We start from the raw sequence: 25,239 nt of genomic DNA, 5'->3' as shown, positions 1-25,239 counted from the left end.
CATACTAATGCCTGTGCTTATCTCTGGGCGCTAATTCGATGTGTGGAGCTAATTTCTAGAGGCCATTCCCTTCACAAATGAAATATGTACATGCACCCGGTACCCTCATTAGGAAAGTCCTGGGGAACGAAGTGTGTTTTGTCTAAGATAAAAGCATTCGCTGGGTGTTGGTGCTGAGGGATGACAGGGCGGAGAGGCTTTCTGAAGGGGGGAGGCCCTGAGATGCTCCTGGGAGAGGAGAGGGGCAGCAGGATTGGGAAATGGAGCCGTGGAGGGTGGCACATGTGTCAGTATGCAGCAAACATCCAGTCGGTGCCTGGCCAGGAGACCTGCTGGCTCTACAGCCGAGAGCTTTATTTCCAGCATCCGAGGCTGCCTAAATTCTCCTCTGGTGTTAAATGTGCTAATGAGTCCCTTGAGGAGTCCAGTTAACTCCCTTCTCCAACACGGGAGATCTGTGAAATGCCACACGGCACCTTCGAAGGGATTACTGATGTGAGAGAAGGGACCATGCCTGGTTTGACCCATGCGCTCAGCAAGGGCTCTTCAGTGTGGGTGGATCCTTGGAGAAAGTGCGGATCTGTGCTGCCTCGGTTTGCCTTTGGAGATGTTGGCAGTGCTGAGGAATTTCTCCGCGGAGAGCTGTGGCCATGTGGGGGTGGGCAGGGGGGAGTGGCCATTTACCCCAGGACGTTTGCATCCCTGGGGTGCTGGGAAAAGCAGCCTGCCCAATTCTGGGTCATGGGGAGCTCCTTCTCCACAACTGGAGGTGCATGTGTGTGCCAGCTGCCCTCTAGGGCTTGGTTCAGGTGCTGACTCCTGTTTCCTTCGTCCCTCAGTCTACCTCTACGTTTTTGGGTGAATGTGATTAAGAACCCCCAGTTTGTGTTCGACATTCACAAGAACAGTATTACTGATGCCTGCCTATCCGTGGTGGCTCAGACATTCATGGACTCCTGCTCAACTTCTGAGCACAAGCTAGGAAAAGACTCTCCCTCCAACAAACTACTGTATGCCAAGGACATCCCCAACTACAAGAGCTGGGTAGAAAGGTGAGTAGACTTGGTAATATCTCCTTGCTTCACCTGGAGGACTTATGGTGGATGTATGTGCGTGTGGGGACTTGGGTCATTGGGAGGACTCCTCTTGGCAGCTGTCTGAAGAGCGTACTAACACTTGTGGAAGGTGATCCTCTCATTTGAGAGATGATGCTTTCTCGTGATTGTCTCCTGGAATGAGTTTGCAATGACTGTTTGACAGAGCCGTTTATGACTTGCGTAAGGGGTGCTAAAAGCAACCTCCACTTTTAGGTTGCCTGATGTTTTCTGTTGTAAAACTTGGTCTGTGCTAGGGAATTGCTAACACCTTCCTTGATTGCTTTCGAAGAGCAGTGAGAAGTCAGCCTTGGACTAGAGAAGTGCCTTTTTTGTACCATGACAATACACGCAGGTTTTGCTGAAATGGTTGAAAATTACCATTTCCCATCTCTCATCCATCAGTACATCTCACCTGGGATCCTGATGAGAGCACATGCTCTGAGGCAGCGCTTGGGCTGCTGTCGCTGTGCCAAGGAGCAGGGAGAGGAGCAGGTCCCCTGACTCCTTCCGATACCCTCCACCTGCGCTGTTAGCTGATGAGAGACACCCTTCTGTCCCGCTGCATTAATGCAGTGTTAAAAGTTCAGGGTTTGAATGCTACTGATTGAAAATTGATGCACTCAGGCATAATGCTGTGTTTAGCTTTATCCTTTTGGGAGACAAAACTAGGAGATGTTCTGCAAAGCCCTCCAAATAGAGCTACTGTTAAAATGTTGCTGTCTTGTGAAGTGGGACTTCATCAAGCTTAAAAAATGGCAGATTTCAGGTTGCTGATGCAACTTTCCTCTTGTACTGATATGCTGTGCTATAGATGATGCGCTTTTTTTTTGCTTTTTTTTTTTTTTTAAACTGAGGACCTTTCCCCTTTTCTGGAAGCATGTAGACTGGATACAGAATGAACCAAATGAAAGATGTCCAGGCAACAATAAGCATCATATTCTCTAGTTTGCAAGCATGAGACTTTGTAGCCTAAATCATCCTTTGGATACTCGCTTGTACACAGTTATTTTTGCAGCACCATTGGCATGCCTGGTGCTTTGCAGGCAGGTACAAAGACAAGCTTCTTCCCTCGAGGAAGATAGGACTTGGATCAGAAGAAAAGGTGCCCCTGAAATATGATGGCTGAGATGAGAGATGAGCTGCATTGTAATAGGAGAAGGTTCTTTGCAGGGGGCTGGAGCGGGCTTTGGAGTGGGGTCCCATAGGAACATTATAAACTTCATAAGGTGAATTTCTCTGACCTTGCCATCTCTATGACAAAAATATTCAGCTCTGCGTGTGCCCAGAGAAAAAAAGGTATAAAACCATTCCAGAGTTAAGCATTGGTCTAGACATGCTGTGTCCCTGGGGAGGAGGTGGGAGATCTCACCGGTGACAGCTGTTCCTGCCATCGCTTACCACCAGTACAGTCCCAGAGGCAGCCGAGCAGGGGGCAGGGTATGGCTGGGTCTTCTACTGCTCCTCTGCTGTGGGGATTTATGGCGTAATCAGCATTTCTGGCTTTTGGCACAGTTATCGTCGCAAAGCTTTGCAGAGGCAGGATGGGAGCGATGCGAGGGTGGCTGAGTGGGACTGCTAGTCCCAACAGCAGGTCCGTCTGCCACCGTGGTTCAGGCACCAGCTGAAAAAAGGGCATCCTGCCAGTCTGAGGCAGGAATAGCAAAGTAAATGGCTCTGGAGGTGGAAAGCCTGGGGAAACCCAAGGGGAGTGTTGCTGGGGTCATGGCTGTGGTAGCTGTCCTCTGGAAATGGGAAGTGTGACTGGGATCTCAGTCCACACGAACCATGCACACTTGCATTGAAACATGATGGTCTCCTGCCATCCTTTGTGTCATGATAAAACCTGGAATGTAAAACTGCTGCTTGTTACCTGGATGACTTGTGGCAGCCACAAAAGCTTTCTTCTTCATCAGGTCTCCCTTGTATGTTGATCTCCTATGAGTCCCTCTCCACAAGGGCCTTCACCTGGGTTAAATGGAGGCCAGGAGGATCTCTGTGGGTTTTCTTTGCTAATCAAAGCTGGCTGGACCTGAGAAGGTTGGGCATATTGTCCCTAATATTCCTCAGCACAGGTAGAAGTAATGTCAGCTTTAGGAGACGTCACTCTGGGGGTGATCTCTCTAGCAGCATAGCAGATCTCTTGATGCCTGGTTTAGTCAGAGGTCCTCACCCCAGACCACTGCTCTCTTGGCAGAATCCAGCAAATCTCTCGCATCACTTTCTGAGTGTGAATGAGCCTCCTTGTAAAAAGTGCCCAAGTATTTTATCACTAGCTGAGTTCAGCGCCGTGGGATGGAGTAGATCCTTGTATTCATCTCCTCAAGTGGTCTGGCTGCCATCTGCTCCTATCCAAGTGCTTCAGCCACGTTCCATCTCAGCGTTTGGCTGCTGATGCTAATGATGCTAATCACTGTACCAGAAACTTCACTGAGTGAGGAGTCATGAGAAGTAAAGCAAACCTGGGAGAGACTGGCACTCTCTTTTTCCAGGTGGTGGGGGTGGCCAGGGCTCGTTTGCTGTGGGTAGGGTTTCTTTTTTTAATAGAGGCCTGTGGACATAACCCTGGTTTCCAGAAGGACCTCAGTGGCTGGTCCACTGGTGTGTCTGCTTAGTGTAACCCTCCTGCTGCAATGGGATGCTGCGGCTTTGATCTCCCTGGGTTTTGATGAATATCCTGTTGGATGTTCTGTGTTTCCACTACAATTCTGGACCATACAAGCTGTGTCTGGGTTTCCCTGTATTTGCTGAGCATATCAGTGAGGCAGCTGTGGGATAGGTCTGCAAATCTTAAGGTGTCCTAGGAAATGTGAGGTAGTATGCTGCTGGTAGCAACCATCAGAGAAGCACAAGGAAGGCAGGAAAGCACCAAGTCATTGACCCAGGCATGCCCTAAGACATCAGTTATCTCCTCTACTGCCCAGGATCCTCTGAGCTCACAGACGTGTCTGCAGAACCTTGGTTTTCAGTGAAAATGAAAGCTCTTTGTAGCTTTTAGGTGCTTGGGAACTCCTGAGCATGACCAGTGGCAGTTGTAGGCTGCGTTGAATGCCTCTTGCTGAGGAAGACATAACCAACGCGGACAGGTATCACTGCGAGGGCTGGATGTGAACTTGTCTTGTGTTCACGCACCAAGTATTTAATTGAATGCAAAGGGGCATCGTTGGTTTCAGCGACACGGCGACCTTAGAATGGTAGCAAAGCCTTATGTGTTGCTGCAAGCATGGAGGATTCTGGTAGATGCAGTTTGGTGGTAAAACATGCCAATGGGATGGGAAGGAGGAAAAATGTGTGGTTTAGGAGAGGGTAGGAAAACCCTCAGAGCAGTGGCTCCTGGCTTCCCAGCATGGTGGGCTGAGCTGGGCTGGGCTGCGCCTGGCCTGCTCCATCTGGAACGTGTTCCTAATGATGCTGAGCGCTCCGTGGAGTGCTCAGAGAGTTCTTGATGAGCAGCAGTGTTATAATGGGTGATTGTGGTATGTCACTGCTCGTAGGCAAGATGGTCTTCACCTTGCCTTTCCAGTGGCTGTTCTCAGTGAGCGTCATGGTGGGGACCCATCCCCTTCTATCTGTCCCTATTTCTGACCCACTCTTCTGTTTCGCCCTTGCAGATATTATGCAGATATAGCTAAAATGCCAGCGATCAGTGACCAGGACATGAGTGCATACCTGGCAGAGCAGTCGCGGTTACACCTCAGCCAGTTCAACAGTATGAGTGCGCTACACGAGATCTACTCCTACATCACCAAGTACAAGGATGAGGTAAGACATGGTGATGGGGATTCAAGCCTGGGCTATGAACTGTGTCCCTTTGCCCATGTTTCTGCAGTCCCACACTTTTCCTACAGAAAAACACCCCATGAAATGCAAGAGAGCAAACTAGTCCATGTGTGTGCTTGGGCTGGTGGGGAAGGAAAGGTTTGGGAGGCGTGGAGCCAGGCGCTGGTGTAGGCAGTGCTTCATTCCCCATATTTTCTGCAGGGAGTAATGTGGGGAACACCTATTTTTCTACACATTTGGCACGAGCCCCATGGGGCTGCAGAATTCGCGGCGTTACCTCAGTGTGCCTCCTCTATCCGCTGCCACTGACCCGGTGCCACGGTGGTACCAACATCGTGTGATTATACAGGCGGCATCTGGCTCTGCTCCCTGGGGATGCTAGAGGATGTGGTGGCCTCTTCAGTGCTTGCTTTGTGAACATCAGTAAGAATAGTTAAAAACCCCTCTGTTGTAATTCATACAAATTAACTTTGTAAAGCACCACTGAAATCCACACCCTGCATCTTTTTATTAAAGCAATAAAATATGTAACTACAGTAAAATATGGATCTATACATATAACATGATAGTATAGGTTTTATTGTCCCAATAAAGGGGATTGACGACTGTGTTTGAATGGTGGCTTATTTAGGTGACAGAGTGCCAGAACATCTCCTCGCTCGGAGAGAGCCGGGAAAGCCGGTGTCTCACCCTGCAGGAAGAGGAAACGGGGTCCCCATCGTACCCTGCAATCCTGAGAGGCATCTCCCAGCGCCTCTTTGAGGTGTGAGTTTAGGGAGTCCACGGAAAGGTTGTAGCAGACCTGGCCCCTGTGTCTAAGGTCACTGCTGGGACCGTGGTGGCCAAAATCCTTGTGGAGCTAGGTACTCTGCAGGAGTGAGGAGGAGGAGGGCCTGGCTTGCCTACAGAGATGGCAGGAGACCCTGGTGCTTGGGAAGGTGGCACGTGGTGGTCACCGTGCAGCTGGTGGCCATGTACTGATGACCGTGCTAGTGGGACCTCTGTGCCACTCCCCAAACAACTTGGGATAGCACATCAAGTAGGCCCCTATGGCACTATGTGATGAGTTGGCAGTGAAGGGTTTTTGGGGTTTTACAGTTTGTACAACAGCTCTGTGGCTACCATAAGAGTGGAAGAGGAGCAGTGTGGAGGATCTAGATTGGCTGTGGGGCAGCCGTCAGCCCTCAGCCATCATCAAGTGTCACTTCCTCCAGGCTAAAAGTCTCCCAAGCCTTAAATAAATTCTCCAAGCCCTGGGTGAGAGCAGGGAGGGGACCATGTGGCATTAATGAAATGCTCTTTAGGGGCACAGGTCCTCTTCTTGCCCACTAATGGCAGCCTGACATCTGTTGAGTGTCTTGCAGTCGCTCGCTCTCTGAGCATCACAAGTGTGTTCACAGCTCTCAGGAACTTCTTTTATTATTTGTAATGGGATTAATAAATCACAGCTGTTCCCTTTGTTTGTTTTCATTCATTAAGCACAATTATATGCAGCCCGATTGCACCCTCTTTGATGCAAAATGGGAGAGTATAATTTTTCCTGTTGTTCAGTGCAATAATATGCTGTCATTGGCTGTGAATGAAAATCATAATTAATTTTCATTTGGGTACTTGCATCTTGGTAATCAGTGGTCCTGGCTCCTTACAGCAGGTGACAAACCTGGGTCTGTCTCTATGCTCAGCACAGGTTTCCTTTGACTGCATTGTTTCCGTAAGGCTGAGATAAAAGAGGAGCAAATAAATGCAGGGGCAGGTTGTGAATCTTTCCACACCTCAGTATCCCAGGATACACAGCTGTCTTACCGGGAGAGGCAGAGGAGGCAGGCGGGGGGAATAGACTCCTTTTCTACTTCTCAGACCAATCTCATTTGGTTCCAGCTCAGCCACCTTTCAGGCACGTGGGGTTTTGATTTCTGCATGAGTGTTATTACAGTTATTTTATTCTGTGTGTAGCGTGATGGCCAACAGCGGCTGCAGAGATGGATGGCGGGGGAGTGTCCCCGGTAGCAGGTTTGTGGCAGAATCTATGAGCTCTCGCGAGTCCAGCTGCAGCCCAGGGTCGTAGCTGCCAGGGGAAGTAAATCAGATGTGCCCGACTCACTGGTGAATTGTCCCCTCCTCGGGAGGTGACGCCGGTGTCGAGATGCAGCTTTCCCCTTCCCTTTGGGAAGAGATTCTCCATCGGGCATCTCTTACTGGCCCGCCAGACAGGGACCAGCCTGGTCCTGTCCCAAAAAGCCTGGTGGAGAGCCAGAGCCTGCCGGTGGCTGGAGGCTGCTGCATGGCAGCATGGTGGATGCTGCACAGCACGCCCTGCATGCCGCTCCGCGACCCGCCGGCGCTGCTGCAGCTCTTAATCAAAGGGAGCTGATTCCCCATTAAGAAGTTACCTGTAGGGCTCCTGATGGACTTTGCCTGCCTCCTAGTAAGTCTATTAATTATACAACAGTTTGTTTCCAATTATGTGGCCAATGAAATGGTTAATCAAGTCCCCTTTGACGGATGCCTTGATATTTAATTGCAAAAAATTTGTTCTCTCAACTAGCTCACCCGAGGAGATGAGATTTCTGTCAGGTTTGTTTTTTTAAATCAGCTTTTCTGCTCTACTGGCATGATGTTAGTGAGACGAGGCTCCTGGCTGCTGGGAGGGCAACTGCCCCTTCGTTTTATGCTTCGTTACTGCCTTCTCCCCACTCTGAGCCTCGTCCTCTACCCTCCCACTGCTGCCAGTCCTCCGCTGGCCCTGGAGGCATGGTCGCATCCAGCCCAGGGCAGGGGACCATCCCTCCACCCTGTGATCTGTCACCCTGGCCACGAGCTTGTTTAGAGAAAGGGGATTTCAAAGGAGGAAAGTCATTCTTGGATGTCTGTGGGTGCCCCCCTTGCACAGGACTGAGGGCTCGCCGCGAGGCAGGCTTTGCCCCCCCTCCATCACCTCAGTGCTCCCCAGTCGTCCACCCTGGGGAGAGAGGAGCAGGGTTTTACCACTGGCGGCAGCTGAAGCCTCGTGGATTTGGTCTTTTTGTGCTCGTGGAACCAGTTTGTGGCTTGGTCGTGGTCTCTGAAATGCAGCCCCTTGCCTCCCCAGGACGTTAGAGGTTTGCTGGAGGTCGTGGACATGGTGGGAAGGTGTCGTTGTCTTGGTTTTGGTGTTCACCCTCCGTTTGACGATGGATGTTTGTTTTCTTCGTTTCCCCACCTGCAAGTTGGCTTCTCGTTAGTGTCAAGCAGGTCCCTGGTGTTACTGCAGCCCCTTGGGGGTCCCGGGAGGCTCTGTCTGGGGGTTGGCAGCACTCAGAGCGGTGTCCTCCACCTCGCACCTCCTTTGGCCCTTTCCTGGCCCCGTTAGGCACGGGAACAAATGCGCACCGCTTCCCGTGGGGCCGCATCCCCATGGCGCGATGCCGTCGATGAGCCGGCGTGGCCACGGGCAAGGAGGAGCCGCTTTGGGTAGGAGGGCATCTCCTCACCCTCTCTTCTCCCCTCTCTCCCCCAGATTTTAGCTGCGTTGGAGAAGGACGAGCAGGCCCGGAGGCAGCGGCTGAGGAGTAAGCTGGAGCAGGCGATCGACACAATGGCCTTAAGCAGCTGAGAAGGCAGCGGCGCGGTGCCAGCATCCCGGGCAGCGGAGGCGGCGGGAGGGAGGGCCAGCCAGCGGCAGCCGCGGGCAGAAGAAGACTTTGGGGCTGGGGCCGGCCGGACCCGCGGGAGCCGCTGTGCCTCCGCGCGCTTCCCACGAACGAACAAGGAAACCTCACGCTTCAGCGGAAAAAAAAAAAACAACACAACAAACAAATCCCGATGACGGCAGCAACATCGATAAAACCCCCTGACACACACGCAAAACCCCCCCAATCCAACCGGGGTACAGCAGGGACCTTGCAGAGAGGCGATGCCGGGCGGAGGAGAAGGGGGTCGCCTGCCCCACGGACCCGCTGGGCATCCTTTGCCCGGGCAGAGCCCCTGAGCCCGCAAGGAAGGAGGGTCGGGACCGCGGGGCTTTCTAGGACGGCGTTTGGATGTTGTTGTTACTTTGGTGGAGGGAGGGTGGGTGGGCTCCTATTTTTACTGTACTTGACTTGCTCTCCCCTCCTTCTCCCCAGCTGGCCGCTCCCTCTCCTCCTCCTCCTCTCTCTTTTTCTGTCTCTTCCCCCTTCTCTCTCTGTCTGGCCTTCTGCCACTAGTGTTAACTGCTATATTTGCACAATTTACACGAGACAAACAAGATTTTTAATTTAAAGAAAAAAAATTATAACAAAAAATGGGAGGGGAAAAAAAAAGATTCTAAATTTTTGCAACAAACTAACAAAAACGGTTTTAAGAAATAAGCTAAAGGACTGATGCTGGGGAGATTTGGGGGTGGGGGCAGTAGGGGTGGGCAGGAAAGGGAGAAATCCTGGAGCTTTGATATTTCTAAAATACGTCCTGTGCCATGTTTTATTTGAATGTTGTTTAGTGCAGAAAAAAAAAAATCGAAAAAAAAAAGGTGGGAGTTTTGTTAGCTGAATAGATGCTCTTATTTAAATGCTGCTGGAGTGGTTCTGGAGGTCACAATCAGAGAGGAAGGGAGATTCCAAGGTTGGTTTTTCTTTTCCTGGGGGATCACTGAGGGTTGGTCGCTGTTATGTTGAGCTTGTCCTCGTTTTCCCTGTCGGGTGGCCACGGGGAGGTCTGGGCAGCACTGCCCACCCCTGCCTGTCCCGGGACGATGTGGAGTGGAGGACGGCTTGGGGGCTGTTGGGAGGGTTCGTGGAGAGCCAGCCTGGGTTTTTTTGGCAGATCCCCTGGTGCTGGAGCAGCCTTAACGAAGCCTCTTTATTTTCCCCACCACCACCCCATCATCTTTTTGTGCTGATGCAGGGAAAGGGACCAGATCCCCGGGGAAAGGGGAGGCAGCTCCTCCGCATCTCCGGACCAGGATCCCCCCTGGAAAACTCCGCTGGGTGACCAGCCCACGGAGGGACCGGCATGCTCGGCCACCACGGGGCTGTCACCCGCTCCTCCGCCTGGGAAGCCCAAACGTGTGCAGGACTTCCCGCCCCAGATTGACCTTTCTTTCTCTGTCTTTTGCTTCTTTCTCCCCCTTTCTCTCCTTGCTGTCACCCCGTCTTGCCTCCGCCGCCTCCGCCCTGCCGGGGGGTTCGCTGGAAACCCGAGGTCTCTCCCTTGGCTGCCCGCTTCGAAACATCAGATCCTCGCGGGCTTGTGCTTTCCAGAGATGAAAAGGTGCCGAATGCTGCCCTGAATGGCAGCAGGTGACCAAAAACTTCCAAAAAAATGAGGAAAACCCTTTCCTTTTCTGTACCGAGAGCTCTCGCCACTGCCCAGGCCACAGCAGATGGGGCCAAACTCTGCCAGGAGCGGGTGGCTGTCGAAATCCAAGTGGAAGGAAGCCCAGCTGATTTCTGTCCGTTCCCTTAAATCACAAGTTAAGGGGGGGAGAGGGAGAAATAATGAAGTTTTTAATTAAAAAAAAAATAATAAAAGTGTGTATATATATATATGTGGTTACAATCTAATTCTCGTGCCCCAGTGGGGTGCTGTATAGTTAACTGAAGGAGAATTGAACCAATATAAATATGAAATGAATTTACACAGCCAGATAAAACAAAACAAACAACAATACAAAAAAAAAAGGATACCAAATTGTCTGGAAGAAATTTCCAAGCCTTTCTCACCATGCAGAACATTGTTTGAAGCCTGCACATCTCTCATTATGTTGTAGTTTTGTTTGGTTTTGTTTTGTTTTAATAAGGAGGGAAAGGAGAAGATGATGATTAAAAAAAAACAACAACAAAAAACCCAACCACAACAGCAAAACTATGTTTGAAAAAGAAGTAATAATTGTTTCCCAAACCTATGAACCCCGAGCTGTCGCTGGATTTCTGAGAGCTGTGGGCTGTTGCATGACTGTGCTAGATTTTAGTCTGAGTTGATCTTTTTAAGAAACAGAAGAAAAAAAAATCATAAAACAAAAAAACTGCAAGTGTTGAATATTAGAGGTTTGTTTAGACCTGTTATCTATTTTTTTTTTATTTGAAATTAATTTGTCACTTTCTTGTCCAAAAGAAAAAAAAACAAAACAAACAACAAAAAGCAAAAAGAAAGACTTCAGAGGTTCACATCTCAAATGTGGTACTCGGAGAGCCTTAAAGGACAGCTGTGTGCCCACCTGCCCTGTGCTGGGGCCACCGCTGGCTGCCGGCATCTCCCTGGGCTCTCTGGGGGGGACCAAATCCTCCCGGGGGGTCCTTTGCAGAACTCGCTGCCGCTGCGATGGGGCGGAGAGGTGCCTGCGGCTCCCTTTGGTGCAAGGTTGGCCCAAAGCTTCTTCCTCGTGCCGCTGCCCGGTGGGTGGTGTTGGCAGAGGTCCTGGAAATCGCCCGGAGGACGGCGGCCGTGCCTTGGTGGTCATTGCGATCTGGTGGAAGGGGAGCGGTGGCTTTGAAGTCTCTATCTGAAAGTGGCGTGGGTCCTACCTGTTGCAGTGGTAAGAGTATCTTGGGGAGCTTCGGTTGCCATTGAGGGAGCCGAGCGTGTAGTTTTTGTGACGACTGAGAGGGGACGGTGGGACCCTCGCCATTGCTGGTTGGCAGGGGTGGAGGTGTGTTTCTAAGAGCATCTTCCTGAAAATTTCCTTGTTGATGAACGAGGGCTGGAAGCACTGGTAAGAGCAGAGGGTTTATTAGCCTGTTGCTTTCCCAGCAGCAATGCTGTGGGTGCTTCCTCGGCCAGCTGGAGGGACAGGCGGGTTTCTTGGCCGCGGTGGGCCTGGGTTGGATTTGGGCAGCAGAGAGGTTCCCGAGGGGGTCCTGCCGGGCAGGCTGGCAGTGCCATGGTGTGGCTGTGCTCCCGGCTCCCCTTGCGCTGTGGCCTGGGTCCTCCTGCCCCATGGCGATGCTGAGAGCCCGTAGCGTGGTCCCGCGGATAGGTTCCCATTGGTTTCTTCCTGGGGAGCTTTGGGGTGTCTGCGGTTTGTTCCACCAAAGGTTCCCCCCAGCACCTCTCCACCCCTCCAGGGTCCCCCTGCTGCCTCTAACAGGGAGGGTGGTGGTCAGCAAGGTGGGCATTGCAATGCTGCCTGCAGCCTCCGGTGCTTCTTGGTGCTACCTTTGCCTTTCATGCGATGCCCAGTGTCCTTAATCGTGCCAGGCAGCCCGTCCTTCCTCCCTCGCCCCAGCCTGGTGGGGGGCAGAGCCGGGCTGGCCGTCCTCGTCTAACCCTGCCTAGGAACGGGGAGAAGCGGGGAGAAGCTGGGAAGCATTCGCAGGACTCCTCTTACCGGTGGTATCGCCAGTGCCCCAAAATAGGGTGAGACGGAGAAGCATCCCCCGCCCTGAGCCTGTGTTTCGGGGACCATCCGCTCTGCCCCCCGCCATCGGAGGCAGCTGGACCGCGTGGGCTGATCCCCGACCACGGCACCAAGCGGGTCCCTCCCTGTCCCCCTCTGCTCCCATTGCTTTTTCTCTTCAGTTTGGGGTTTAAAAAAAAGTGCAGTCCAGCCTGGAAGCGTCCCCCGTGCCTGGCCCCGGTGTCCCCTGTGCCACTCCGGGGGCTGGCCCCAGCCTGGGGACAGGGAGCAGGGGGACGGGTGGCGGGACCCACCCCGGGCTCACCCGCTCCCACCAAAGCGCACAAAGAGCTGTCCTTTAAGAAGGCGGGGGGGGGGGATCCTAATGCGGACCCGGCGAAAGGCAGAGAATTTTAATACTTTTAAAAAATTAAATGGGGAAAAAAAATATAATAATCCGGAGTCCTGATTACCTTTCTGTGATTGTTTCAGACTTGAAGCAACAGGCCAGCGTGGCTGGTCGAACGCCCTTTGATCGTGTAAATATCCTGCTATTTCCTATTTTAATGTTCTTCAGATTTAGTACTTGTAAATAAACACACGCATCAAGGAGAGATTAAACATTTTTGCTAAAGTCGGTGTCTCACCTGTGTTTTTGGGGGTGATGCGGGCGGGAGGAGCGGGTGGTTTTGGGGAAGAGCTGTTCCCAGGAGCAGCTGCTGAATCGGCGGCCGTGCCAGGGTGGCACGATGCAAAATGGCATTGGGATGGGCCAGTTTCACCGGGGCTGCTGGGTGCATGTGTGGGTATGGGGATGCCGAGTTGTGGCTGTTTACATCCCCAAAGGAGCCCTGGGGGCTGCTCCAGGTGCTCACCGGGAGATTTGAGCGGTCGATATATGTGGTGTGGGAGGGGGCTTCTCCATCAGCCACTTCCCAGGTGGCTTACGTTAAATTGTTTTAAACTGTTCGATTTCACTCGTCACCTTTCGAAGCACTCAGAGCTGCTGATCAGATGCAGAGGAGCCGAATCCATTACGCTGCAAGCAAGAAGAGGTAAACACCTGCCTGGCTGCACTGCCACTCGCCGGGGTCAAAATGAGCTCGGTGGGGCTGGGACAGCTTCACTTCTGCCTCCCGGCCATCCTGGTCCTTCCTCTCATGGGGACGTAACGGGGTGACAGCACAAGTGCTTGGGGATGGGGGAAAGAGGTACGCAGTGGTGGGGCGACGCTGCAGTCGTGTCTCTGCAGGCGCTGCAGGCTGTAGGTCATCCTCTTTTCTAGCTCCTGGTACTTGTCTTTAAGCTTTGCAAAGCCGCTGTGTCACCCCATAACTCTGGGTACCTGTGCAGGATCCTAAAGCAAAGCACTGGGAGAGGAAGGCCATGCCAGCAGCCAGCCACCATGGGACCCTCCTCGCGGTGGTGACCTTCCCCAGCGATGCTGGGTGGCCACAGCAGGCGTGGGGGGACATTCCCAGGCAGAAGGAGGTGACTTTGGGGGGGTGCATCCCCAGGCTGTGGAGTGGGGCCTGGGGCTCTGCCCCACACACAGACAAAAATCACACAAATTAAGCTGATTTTTTTTTTTTTTTCCCTTCTTTCCTTAGCGTCTTCCCTTCCTGGGGCCAATCTCCTGAGGGTTTAGGCTGGCAGGGCTGGTTGTGTACTGTGGATCCTAAATGCATTTTTTCTCTGCATTTAGTATATGTATAAACTGGATGTCTTTTCTGTTTTCTCCTGCAGTTTTCCTACTCTCCAGTGAGAACAGCAGCAGCAGCAAGTATTAAACATCCACTCTTTTAGCTGTAGTGTCATTAAAACAAAGATTGATGTAATCTTATTTTTCTGTCATGGTTTAACCCCAGCTGGCAACTAAGCACCACGCAGCCGCTTGCTCACTCCCCCCCCCCGGTGGGATGGGGGAGAGAATCAGAAGAGTAAAAGTGAGAAAACTCATGGGCTGAGATAGAGACAGTTTAATAGGTAAAGCAAAAGCTGCACACGCAAGCAAAGCAAAACAAGGAATCCATTCAGCACTTCCCACAGGCAGGCAGGTGTTCAGCCATCTCCAGGAAAGCAGGGCTCCATCAGGCGTAACAGTTACTTGGGAAGACAAACACCGTTGCTCCCAGTGTCCCCCCCTTCCTTCTTCTCCCCCCAGCTTTACATGCTGAGCATGACCCCATGTGGTCTGGAATATCCCTTGGGTTAGTTGGGGTCGGCTGTCCCGGCTGCGTCCCCTCCCAACTCCTTGTGCCCCCCCCAGCCTCCTCGCTGCTTGTGGTGGGGTGAGAAGCAGAAAAGGCCTTGACTCTAGGTAAGCACTGCTCAGCAATAATGAAAACATCCCTGAATTATCAACACTGTTGTCAGCGCAGATCCAAAACATAGCCCCATACAAGCTACTATGAAGAAAATGAATTCTATCCCAGCCAAAACCAGCACACTATCTTAAAAAAAAAACTTTTCTTTTACCAACCTTTCAAATGTTTAAGAAAATCATATTTGAATTGAATTTTGTTTGGGTTTCTGGAAGGATTTAGCTGAAGGCAATGGGAAAAAGACCCTCATCTCTCCAAATTTTGTGGCTGCAAACACCATTGTGGTGGCCACAAGGGAGCTGGAGGCAGCTGAGCATCAGGCCAGGTGAGCGCCATGGTGCGTACAGAAACTATTTAAGTAACACTTTCCAAAAGTTTTCAGTCCAACATGTAGTGGGGCTTTCATTGTTTTGGGGGTCTTTTCAAGGCATAGGGGTAAGGGTCTTTCCCCAAAGAGTCGGGTTGGGTTTCCATGGTGGCATATCCTCAGTGGATGTGTTGGAGGGGACACCATGCTCCAGCCTGCAGCTGCCCCCCACCAGCGTGAGAAACGGAGCCGGCTCCTCTTGTCCCCTCAGTGACTCAGGTCCTCAGGGGCTCAGTGACGTTGGGGTTCCCTGCCTTCCCTGAGGACAACAGCCACGGATCCTTTCCTGCTTTGAGTTGCTATTTCTTGCTGGAGGACATCTGCATGCCACGACGGGGTGCAGAGTAGGGAAGGGGTGACCTTGGCACCCATCTGGGTCATGCTTTTGTCTGTATAAACTCTCCTGAAGGACCTTGTTGCTTTACTCTGAGCTCTTTGCAGGCAGGATTTTTATGGTTTTTTTCCTGCCGCTTAATATTTGTTCTATTGTTTTACCAGGGAACAAAAGCTTAAAAACCCCTGGTTGGCCAAATAAATAAATATCTAGTATTTCACGATCACCAGGATGTTCTTCAAAACAAATTGCACCAGTTTTCCCAAGGAGTAACAGCTCCTGGCATGAAGCCAGGGCCTCCAACGACAGCTACAAATGTCTTTGTTTGCCTCCTCCGCTCTAGTGCAGAGCTAAGCAGAAAAAGATTATCAAGGCCTGCAAATGATTGTGTAATCCACAAATGCACTTTATTTGATTAAATGATAAAATGTGAACCTTCCAGCCATAACATACAGCATTGCTGCCTGAGACGGTGGTAATCCAGCAAATCTGCAGCAGCTGCAGCATGCCCGGAGCTGGCTGGGTCTCGGCATCGAAGGCAGCCCGCTCCCCGTGACAGCACGCCTCCCTCTGCCCGCGGCTACCCTGGGGGTTTTGGAGGCCCCCGTGCCATCATCTCACCCAAACTCGGGGTCCAGGTGAGTGGCACATCCTAGGACACCCCAGTGGGGTCTGAAGGTCTTGTCCGGGGCTTTTTGCACAAGACCTCTATCACTGCACCGTTGCTGTGGTCTTGCACTTTCCCCTGTGCACCTCCTTGTCCTCTCCAGCCCCGTGGACGTGCTCTCCTGCATTTGGGGTTCTCTATAGAATCCTTCTGTTGCTCCTCTTACATGCGCAGGGAGGGCCAGGACATGCACATGGTAGCGCTGCTCCTGCAGAAAGCACTGTGTGCCCAGTGCCCTGCGTCGCCTCGGGGTAAGGTGGGTGCAGGACACAGGGACCCACGGTCTGCAGCACAGGGACCTGTCACGCTTACGTCCCCGGGCACACAGTCATGGACAGCCAGGTGCCAATGGTGCGAGTGTCGGTCACCAGTAAAGCTCCTCCTGCCTTCGGTGAGCTTCGCTCCGGAAAGACAAGAGGGTTTGACTTGGGGGTTTAACAGCTCTTTTACCTGCCACCACTGTTCCCCAGCGTGTGTTTTCCTCTGCTGTCACCACTGATGTGCTCAGAGCCCCAGAGGCTGAGCCGCTGGCGGCTGAGCTGCTAAAGATGCCGTTAGACTCATCCTCTTCTTCGAGCTTAGCCGAAAGGTCGGCGGGAACATCTCCCTCGCTCACTGGCCCCAAGCTCCTGCACTGGGACCGAGCGGCTGGGCTGGGAGCGGGGCTGCTCTTCCAGCTGATGAAAAGTCTGTAATTCATTAAAAGCCAGATCCGTCTGCTTATGCACAGAGAACACCAGCCTGCTCCTTCCCGTCCCCTCCTGCAGCATCACCCCAGGCAGCCAACCCATGTCCTAGGGACCTGCAAATGAAGAGAGCAGCCGGGCTAATTGGGCTGTCCCAGGTACATCGCTGCTCCTCGAGCGCCGTAATCCTGTGGGAAAGGGACCTGCCACACCTGCGGGGGGTATGGGGGGTCTTCAGGCAGCCAGTTCCCGCAGGAGAGAGGCTTTCGGCTCTCACGCTTAAGAGATATATAAATATATATAATACATGAATATATAAAATCTATATAATATATTCATAATATATAAACCTAATATAATATAATATAATATAAATTAAAACCCAGCTAGAGTATTAACATGAGCTGCGAGTGCCAGGCCATGTGCTGGATTCAGACGTTGCATGGAAAAGGCCAGAGCAGCATCACGTGGCCCTGCAGGTTGAAGGATACGACGGGGGTTTCTTCCCACTCAGAGGTGATGATTAAGTTTCTTCTGAGCTGCTGGGAAAAGAAAAAAAAAAAGAAAAAAAAATCCATAAATTGTGAAGGCAGTAAGGGCCGAGCAGAAAACACCTCCTTCCTCTCCCTGCCTGGACTAATGAAAATCGCAGCCACGCTGGGAGGCAACTGGTTTATGTTTGTTCTTCACTTTAAATGTAGTGGTAAAAAGCCCACAGTTTTCGGCTTGGATCGGAGGTGGGATCATTAGGAGGTGGCAGGCGGCGGCTGATACACATTAATGTGCCATGAGCAGTTAGAGCTTCGTTGTGGTTTTTTTTTTTTAACTGAGGCAAATTATTGCTTCAGGAAAACGACTGTCTCCCCTGGTGGAATTAGAGCAGGGGGAAGGGGGAAAATTGATTTATCTTGAATTTTATGGCGTCGGATTGACAGCTCTGGAGACGTGAGCAGCCCCTCCCGCAGAGCCGTGGGGCGGTGGGCAGGTGACATGATTTTGGGCACTGCCAGCTGCCCCTGGTCAGAGGCTCCCCCTTCGGAGGGCCTGGCAGTGGCCAGGCTGGAGACCATGACCAGGAATCTCGGCCATGACTGTCAAGAGCAATTTTTCCACGCAGTGAAATCAGTCGAGAAACACCACTGTAGGCGTCTCGCCCGTCCCTCTGGTCCCCGATGCCTTGTGTCCGGCATGGATGGCCAACAAGGTCACCCCGGGCTGGCAAACCCTGGAGTGATGCTACGGCTGGGGGAGCCCCACTTCTCCGGGGGCTTTTAAGGGGGTGACTGGTCTGACTTTGCACAAGCTATTTCTAGGTGTTCCCCGCATTAATACCGTTGCAACGGGCTTGAACTGGCCTTCCCCTCCCTCTGCTGGAAAAAAGCAGAAGTGTCCGATGTCCATTCTTGGGACCTGGATGGCGGCCAGGGGCATCTTGTTGTTCCCTGGCTGCAGGTGGTGTCCCTCGGCAGCCGTGGTGCAACCAGCGAGGTGGTTCCTGGTAAGTGATTCGGACCGGGCTGGTTATTTCAACGGTCCCCTCTCCCATACCACAAGGGATCACAATGCACATTGTAAAATAAGTCATTAGCTCACAGACCACCCAGATCAGTCCCAGTGGGGGAAACTGAGGCACAAGAGCAGAGCTGCTTCACCCAAGGTCATGCAGAAGGTTGAAGTGGGGAAAAAACTGCTCACGACCCATGCTGAAATCCCTAGGAAACATGCTTTTGTTATGGTCCCAGATGCCTGGGCCACTTTGGCTGTCACACTATCCTGAGCTGGAGTTTTATTTCTTCCCCAAACTGATTTTTTTTTCCTTTTTTATGAACGAAATTCTCCCTTCGCAGCTCCTATTCTCTCAGGGGCTCTTCCACTCAGTGGTAGCCCAATTTCCTTTTATAGCTCGTACAATGACTGTCCTAATTACAATTAAAACCGGGAACGCTCTAATCAAATCTTTTACTATTCTAGACAAACTCAGAAAATGAGTAAAATTAGTGACACATGGCGCAAAAGAAAAAAAAAAAGGAAAAAAAAAGTGCGTGAGCTGGTGCTAATGCGGAGAGAGAGTTAAAGAGGGCAGCGGGATTTCAGCTCTCATCTGCAGTAATTGGCGACGGGGAGGAGGCACGGGCACCACCGTGGAGCGGGACTCGAGCATCCCTGGGGGCTCCTCCATCCTGCTGACCCTGCGCTTGCTGGACACGTTGGTTTGAATAATCCCCCCCCAGGAGTTACCATGGCAACAAAGCCTTTTGATGGCGAAAACCTTCAGCATCAAGAGTTAATCAGACCCTAAACCAAAATAGGGTTAAAGGCGGAGCAGGGATGTGTGAACAGTGGGGTCACTGGGGCAGAAGAAAGGCAGCGAGTGGAGAGTAAATAACAAACAAGGGAGAGGGGTCTGACGTCTGCTTGAGCTTGAGCGGATGGCCAGAGGGGGTTTCACTGATGGGAAATCGTGGGGGTAAATTCATAGGCTGGATAATTATTTTTAATTTTCTGAAGGGCTGGCTGGATGATTTTACCACCCTGCTCCATCACGCCTCGCAGCTCTGCGTGCTGATTTAGTAGGGGAAACACCGGGTGCTGTGACGTGGAAGGTTGGGCACGTGTCCCACCTGGGTGGAAACGTGGCCCTCAGCTGGTGTCCTGCCAAGGGCTGGGGCTTCAGGCCAAAGCGGGGCTTGCTAGAGCTGAAGGGCTGTGCCTGCCGTGGGATGACTCAACACACGGTGTCAGTTTGGGTGAGCGTGCGAGCACGCTACTCCAGGCTTGCCAGATCGAAATCCATGATGTGGCGGTGTGGGCTCCCATGTGTTTGTGTTTGGGAGGAGGCAGAGGAGGAGACTCGTGGCCCCATTTCTTGGATTAATGCTCCTGGATCATGTAAGGATTGCAGAGGTAGGATGGAGGCAAAGCCAAGGAATTAAGCCCTTTCTGTAGTTTGCTGCTCATTTGGGGTTACAGATCCTGCCTGGATTGTCACAGCTGATGGTTGTTCCTGGCATTACCTCCTTCACAGGCAGTTTGTCTTCAGTGCTAGTGTGGTTTGCAAGGGGCTGACGGAAGGCAGAGGGTGAACTGGGGTTCAGGAAAGCAAAACCTGGAGTGCCGGTCCTACCACTGGATACTAAACGATGAAAACTGGTATGGGCAGGGTGAGGATGTCTTTTTATGCTATAGAGAGCAGATGTTCACAGCTAATCCCAGTATTATGGTGTTACAGTGGCCAGGATTTGGGACGTCCGTCTGAATGTAGGGTCTCACGGAGGTGGGGGAAGGACAACACACCATTGTGGGGAGGAACCTGTGTTCATTTTTAATATCAGGATGTATGGGAAGAGTCTGCCTGAGGTGAGGGTTAGTGTTACAGTCAGGGTCAAGGTTAAAAAAAAGGAGCTTTGGAGTGTCTGCAGCTGTTGCAGGTTAATTCCCTTTCTACTGATCCTGCTCAGTAGAGACATGAAGACCAGATTGCTCACAGATGCTCTTTTTGGAAGGGTGTCTAACTCCTGTCAGGTCCCCTCCAAGGTCTCAGTTATCTCCAACTCTCGCCCCAGGTCTTGTTTTTGGAGAGATCTGGAGGTTCAGCAGTGAGGTCTTGGGCAAAATGGGTGATCAAACAGCCTTATATCTTAAAGTTTATCAGCTTTCCATCCAGATTGTGCGGTCTCACAGCTGGATGCGCCCCAGTGGCTCCCACAATGGAGAGGTGCCTTGGAGCCAGGCGTCCGTCAATTGGGTTCAGTTACAACACATTAACAAGGAGCTGGTTGCTCTCCTCACTCCTTTCCCTCACTCTCCATCTTTATTACTTTGTCAGAGTACTTTCAAGTATAATACTTATATTTTATAGGTCTGAAGCATGAGATTATTCAATTTGCTTTATAGGCCCAGTTTGATAAATCCACTTGAAGCCCGCGCTGCGGTAATTGAAATGCACTGCCTGGGGAGGAGGGAATTTCTGCACCGGCTTCGGCCGTCGCTTCTGACCGCTGCCGGCCGGTCGCACAGGCAGGAGTCAGTGAAACCTGATGGGATTTACAGGGCAGGAGCTGCCGGGGGCCCGGGTGGGTCTGGGTGAGATGGGAGCTGGGAAAGCTGCTGGGACAGAGCACTCTGAAAACTGTTAATTCTTTGTTCCTCCACTTGTTCTGATCTTTCTGACCCAACCAAGGCCCAAGGGCTGTTGAACTGTTGGGGCCCAAATTGAAATTACAAATTACACTGAAAGCAAGAGGATGGCCAGGAGTTCAGCGTGACCGCAGCTAGGACGTTTTACATGCCTTCAGGAGCAGCATTTGATAATTCATCCCTGCCTGCGCTGAGCCAGCAACAGCTGAATTTCTCAGCTGCCTCCAAATGAACTGGGGCTGAAAGCAGGCTCTCCGGGCAGAAAAAGCATCTTTGAAGGAGTTTGACACCTTCCTATTGGAAGGGGTGATGCATGGGGGGAACTCTCACCTTTGCCAGAGTAGCAGGAGAAGACCATGCCTTCAGCAAAGTTTCGATGCTTGAGGATGGGTCTGAGGCAGGGAGGAGGGCTCAGTCATGAATCTCAGGTATACAAGTATTTGGGAGTCAGTCAGTCTCTCTCACACCTACTGCACCCTCCTTTTGGGGGATTTGAATCAAAGCTTTGAGCTTTATGTTTACTAACGAATAATATATCACGGTGCCTGTGACAGCAGTGACTTGGTACAGTGACCCACGAAGCCATTCCCAGCCTCAAGTTACAGATATCCTTGATGTCCAGTTCTTCATCTGAAGTTTGCTAATTGGTCTTGGTTCCTGGCATTAGATGAACCTACCTGTGGCACACCAGTTTTTTTCCAACCCAGCATTAGCTCTCAGAGGGGCAGCAGTGCCCGAAAGCGCATGGCTTGAAAGCTGAAGTCAGTTTTCCCATTTAAAGAAAGGCTTGTCTGCTGGTAAACCTCTCATCAGGTATTGGTGTTATGATGAAGAGATGCTTGAGGCTCCAGGGAAAGCACTTGAAACGCCACAAGTGCAGGGACCTTGCAAACCTCTGGGTCACATCCTTGAGACTACCTTGGCTAGAGGTTGCTATGCTGTTTGTTGAATTGAGGTCTTTTAACCAAATATTGTTAGAAATTTCCTCTCACTGTTCGACAAAAAAATGTCAACGTTACACTGAAGGTGATATTGATTCTATGTGACACCAAATATTTTGTAAAGCCTTGGAAAACGTTGGGACTGTTGGTTATTGTTTTATTGGTTGAAAGATTTGGGTTTGGGTAAAAAGATGCTAGTTTTTTCAAATGAAAAGTTTGAAAAATGTCGCAGCCAGGTCGAGTAAAGACCTCACTAGATGGAACCGATCGGATGTGAACAGGCACCCAGTCTCCAGATTTCTGCCTGCCCTTAGGGCAAAAAGCTGAGTGCAGAAAGCATGTTTTGAAGGCAGTTTTTAGGAGACAGCCCTGTCTGCTTGGTCCTTTCCACAGGCACAGAGGACAACCCTTTCTGCTTGTTCCCTGCTGGCTGCGATGAAGGGAGGTGGCATTAGATGTAGCTGGGAGGTGCACCCCATAGCCTTGCCTCCTAATTTTCCCACCATAGCCGGGCTTTGCATGGCAGTCGGAGGAAGGATGAGACTGTCAGCTCATTGTTTCTGCTGGAGAAGTTGCCCTTCTTTTCCTCTTTTAGATTTCATCCCCCAGGGCTGTTAATACAGCATTTCCCAGAAGGGCTAAATTTAAAGCAAATGGAAGCATATTATATTTTTGGCTCCAGTAGGTAGAACTGTATAACACTCTGCCTTCATTTTTGCTTTCTCTCTCTCTGTGCAGAGTGTATATCATAGGCTGTCATTGTATTTAAATAATAAAGCAGAACCAGGATTATTTTGTACACTTTTTTCTCCTCTCTGATCTCCCCATTGAAAAATGCATGGAAAGCAACAGATGTTTCGACTTTGTAGCTTGAACCTTCTCAGCTGTTTGAAGATTTGATGTAAAGTTCTTTGAACATCAGTTTCAGAGGAGACTCTCTTAGTAACGGTTGCCATGCAAAATTCATAATTAATGAAGATTTCAGGGTTATGGTGGGTTTTAAAAATGTTATTTCATTATTAGTGCTATTATTTTGTACTGTTCTTAATCAGCTTGGAGGAGCGGTATCATCCAACTGGAAGAAACAGGGTCACAACTGCACTCCGGCGTGCGGCAGTGAATCAGGGTGCCTTCTCCAGGTTGTGCTGCTCAGCGGTAGCCAGAAGGGCGCTCTCATTAGCCATGGGGGGTATGGATGCTGATTTAGGCAGGGGCTCTTGAAAGGCACCTGGTAATTAGTTGCTGGGTTTTAGGCACTTACCTGCTGCCCACCGTATCAAAGCAAGGAGCTGCTCTAACTCGGAGGACTGGATTACCCTCTAGTGGCTGCAGCTTAAACAAGAGGAGGGAAGCGTGTTTCTTGCAGATGGGGTTGCGATGCGCTAAATGCTCCTGTCAAGGGGTGCTGGCTGCAGTGTAGAGGGCAAGCCAGGAGGCTGTAGGAGAGCAGACATCAGTGCTATGGGGAGTGCCGGGGCCCAGAGCCCCCCCAGGAAGAGGACCTGCTGTAGCAGCACCCAGATGCCTGGGGGAGCCGTGGTGCGATACCCGGTGCCTGGTTGCTAGAACCAGGAGGGCAGTTTTTGGAAGGGCTTGCTGCTGGCAGTGCTGTGGCCGGGCTGCCTGGCTGTGGCTATCTCACCAGTGCGGCTCTTCAAGGCCTCTTTGGGATGTCTAAAGCAGATAGCAGCATCATTGCGGGTAGGCAAGGAAAAAACGGGGATGGACTGTGGGTTTTCTCTTGGCTGTCCCACGTTGCCACCCAACAGCTGCTCTGGATATCTCTGGCATGGGGTGATCCTGTTCTCTGTCACGTCAAGGCATGTGGCAGGACCTTTGCTGGGCTGGCCCTGGGTGTAGCATCCTGCTTAGCAATAGCAGACGTGCCCCTGCTGGTACTAGCCCAGATTTTCGGCAGCCTAAATGAGATTTTTTCCATTGGGTCCACCCACTATTAATGCTCCGCGGAGATTTGGGCTCATGGCAAAGTGACGATCCCCTGTTTTCAAGGCAGAACATGAGTGACTTTTTATGGTGTACTTGGCGATAAGCTAGCTGATACGCAGGCATGTGTCGCACCGGTGAGACTGACCGTCCTTGGCATCCCCTGGGAGAGGCAGCGGCTCAGCAGTGTCAGCAATGACCGGTAATACTTCGCTGCCACCAGCAAGCCACCACTGGCTGCCATGGCAGAGGCAGTCAAGTCATGCATTTAATTGGTGTCTATTGGATTTTTTTCCTGCAGCTACAGTTTGTGCTACTTATTGTGACATCCATGAGAAGTGGTGATTTGGGTCTGTTTGTGTGTCTGACTGGGAGGATTTCTCCACGCTGGCATATGACCCCTTCCCCCCATCCTGACGGCTGTTTTTCTGTGTCACTGCACAGAAATAAGAGGAGGCTTTTGGGTCATGGGGTTGTGGGCTGGGCAGAAAGGAGCAGAGGAATGAGAGCACAGCCAGACCAGCCGTCAGGGCAGCTGGAGGGATGTGCCACTCTCCTCGCTGCTGATGCCCCAGGACGTCGCAGCAAGGCTGTCCTACAGCATGAAGCTGCAGCCGGCCCTCCATCATGTCACCATCGTGTCACCACGCACCCCAGCTGCTGGCTGAACTTCAGTGGCCGCAGGGACAGAGCGGACAGGCTGGGCAGCAGCAGAGCTGCGCAGTCTTGGGGTGGCATGCGTCCATCTGCAGTTGCGCTGGGTTTTCTGCCTGCAGAGCTGTAACTCCAGAGCAGGTGGTGGCTTCTCCCCTTGGAGGTGAGCAGGGAGTGGGTGGAGTGTGGATTCTCCTAACCCTGTCAGATCTGTCATATCTCCAGCCTGGCTGGGGTTTCTTCTTGGATTTCCACCTAGGAACTAGTAGCAATGTGGCTGAGGGGCAGCGAGTCCAAACTGGGTGAAGCACAGAGTGAGAGAAAATGATGGAGAAGTGCTGAAATGCACCTCCTGCGAGAGATGTGCATCTTTCTTAGCCACAGCTTACATGTTTGTAACATGTCCTTGTTGCTGGATGGGGCAAAGTCTTGGAGGTTCTGTGCATGGATTAACCAGCTGGGACTTAGCAGAGCTTTTCCCCCCAGCACTGATATCTCTCCTTCTCACCAGGGAGGACTGGGCTGGAAAGGTCTGATTTGAGCACCTGAGATGTTGAGACATTTCAGAAGCTTAATTTACGTTTCTCAGCAGATCCTGGTCTGCAGAGTAAGTGTAATCCCACCCACACCATGAGCACCATAGCCATCAGTTATGGGCTTCGTCAGGGGTTGAATGCTGCTGTTCAGCCCCAGCACTGTGTTAACAAGCTGTTGTGGTGCAGGACACACTGGTGCAGTACGATGGGCTGCAACCTTCATCCCACAGTGAAGCCTCATGTCCCCATGGCGTTGACCACTGTGATGCTGGACCTGACGGTCCCTCCTGAAGCTCAGGTTTTGATGCAGAAATGGATGTGGTGGGTTGGGTGCTGCCAGCAGACCTGTTCTCTGACCAGGGGAAATACCTCTGCTAGTGTTTCTAAAACAAAAAGAGGAGAGAGCCTTGACTTGGAGAGGCGTGTGCAGCTGGGGACAGTTCTTGGCTGTGCCAGGCTGTCTGGTAGCCCACTTGTCGGGGCT

General features: G+C 51.6%; 1 protein-coding gene across 3 annotated transcripts in view; it reads left to right on the top strand.

The window, feature by feature from the left end:
• The window catches only part of PLXNA1 (plexin A1), a 125,238-nt gene extending 112,439 nt beyond the window's left edge, over nucleotides 1–12,799 (top strand). For all 3 annotated transcript variants that reach the window (XM_069812162.1, XM_069812160.1, XM_069812161.1), the window contains exons 30-32: nucleotides 840–1,052; nucleotides 4,706–4,856; nucleotides 8,371–12,799. In XM_069812162.1, the coding sequence (XP_069668263.1) occupies nucleotides 840–1,052; nucleotides 4,706–4,856; nucleotides 8,371–8,466 (460 nt within the window). In that variant the 3' untranslated portion in view covers nucleotides 8,467–12,799. The remainder of the gene's footprint in view (nucleotides 1–839; nucleotides 1,053–4,705; nucleotides 4,857–8,370) is intronic.
• The last annotated feature ends 12,440 nt before the right edge of the window (nucleotides 12,800–25,239 follow it).

The sequence above is a fragment of the Haliaeetus albicilla genome, chromosome 24, assembly GCF_947461875.1.
Source record: "Haliaeetus albicilla chromosome 24, bHalAlb1.1, whole genome shotgun sequence".
Taxonomy (NCBI): domain Eukaryota; kingdom Metazoa; phylum Chordata; class Aves; order Accipitriformes; family Accipitridae; genus Haliaeetus; species Haliaeetus albicilla.
The sequence above is the reverse complement of the archived record's forward strand: the minus strand, read 5'-3'. Positions and strand labels throughout refer to the sequence as shown.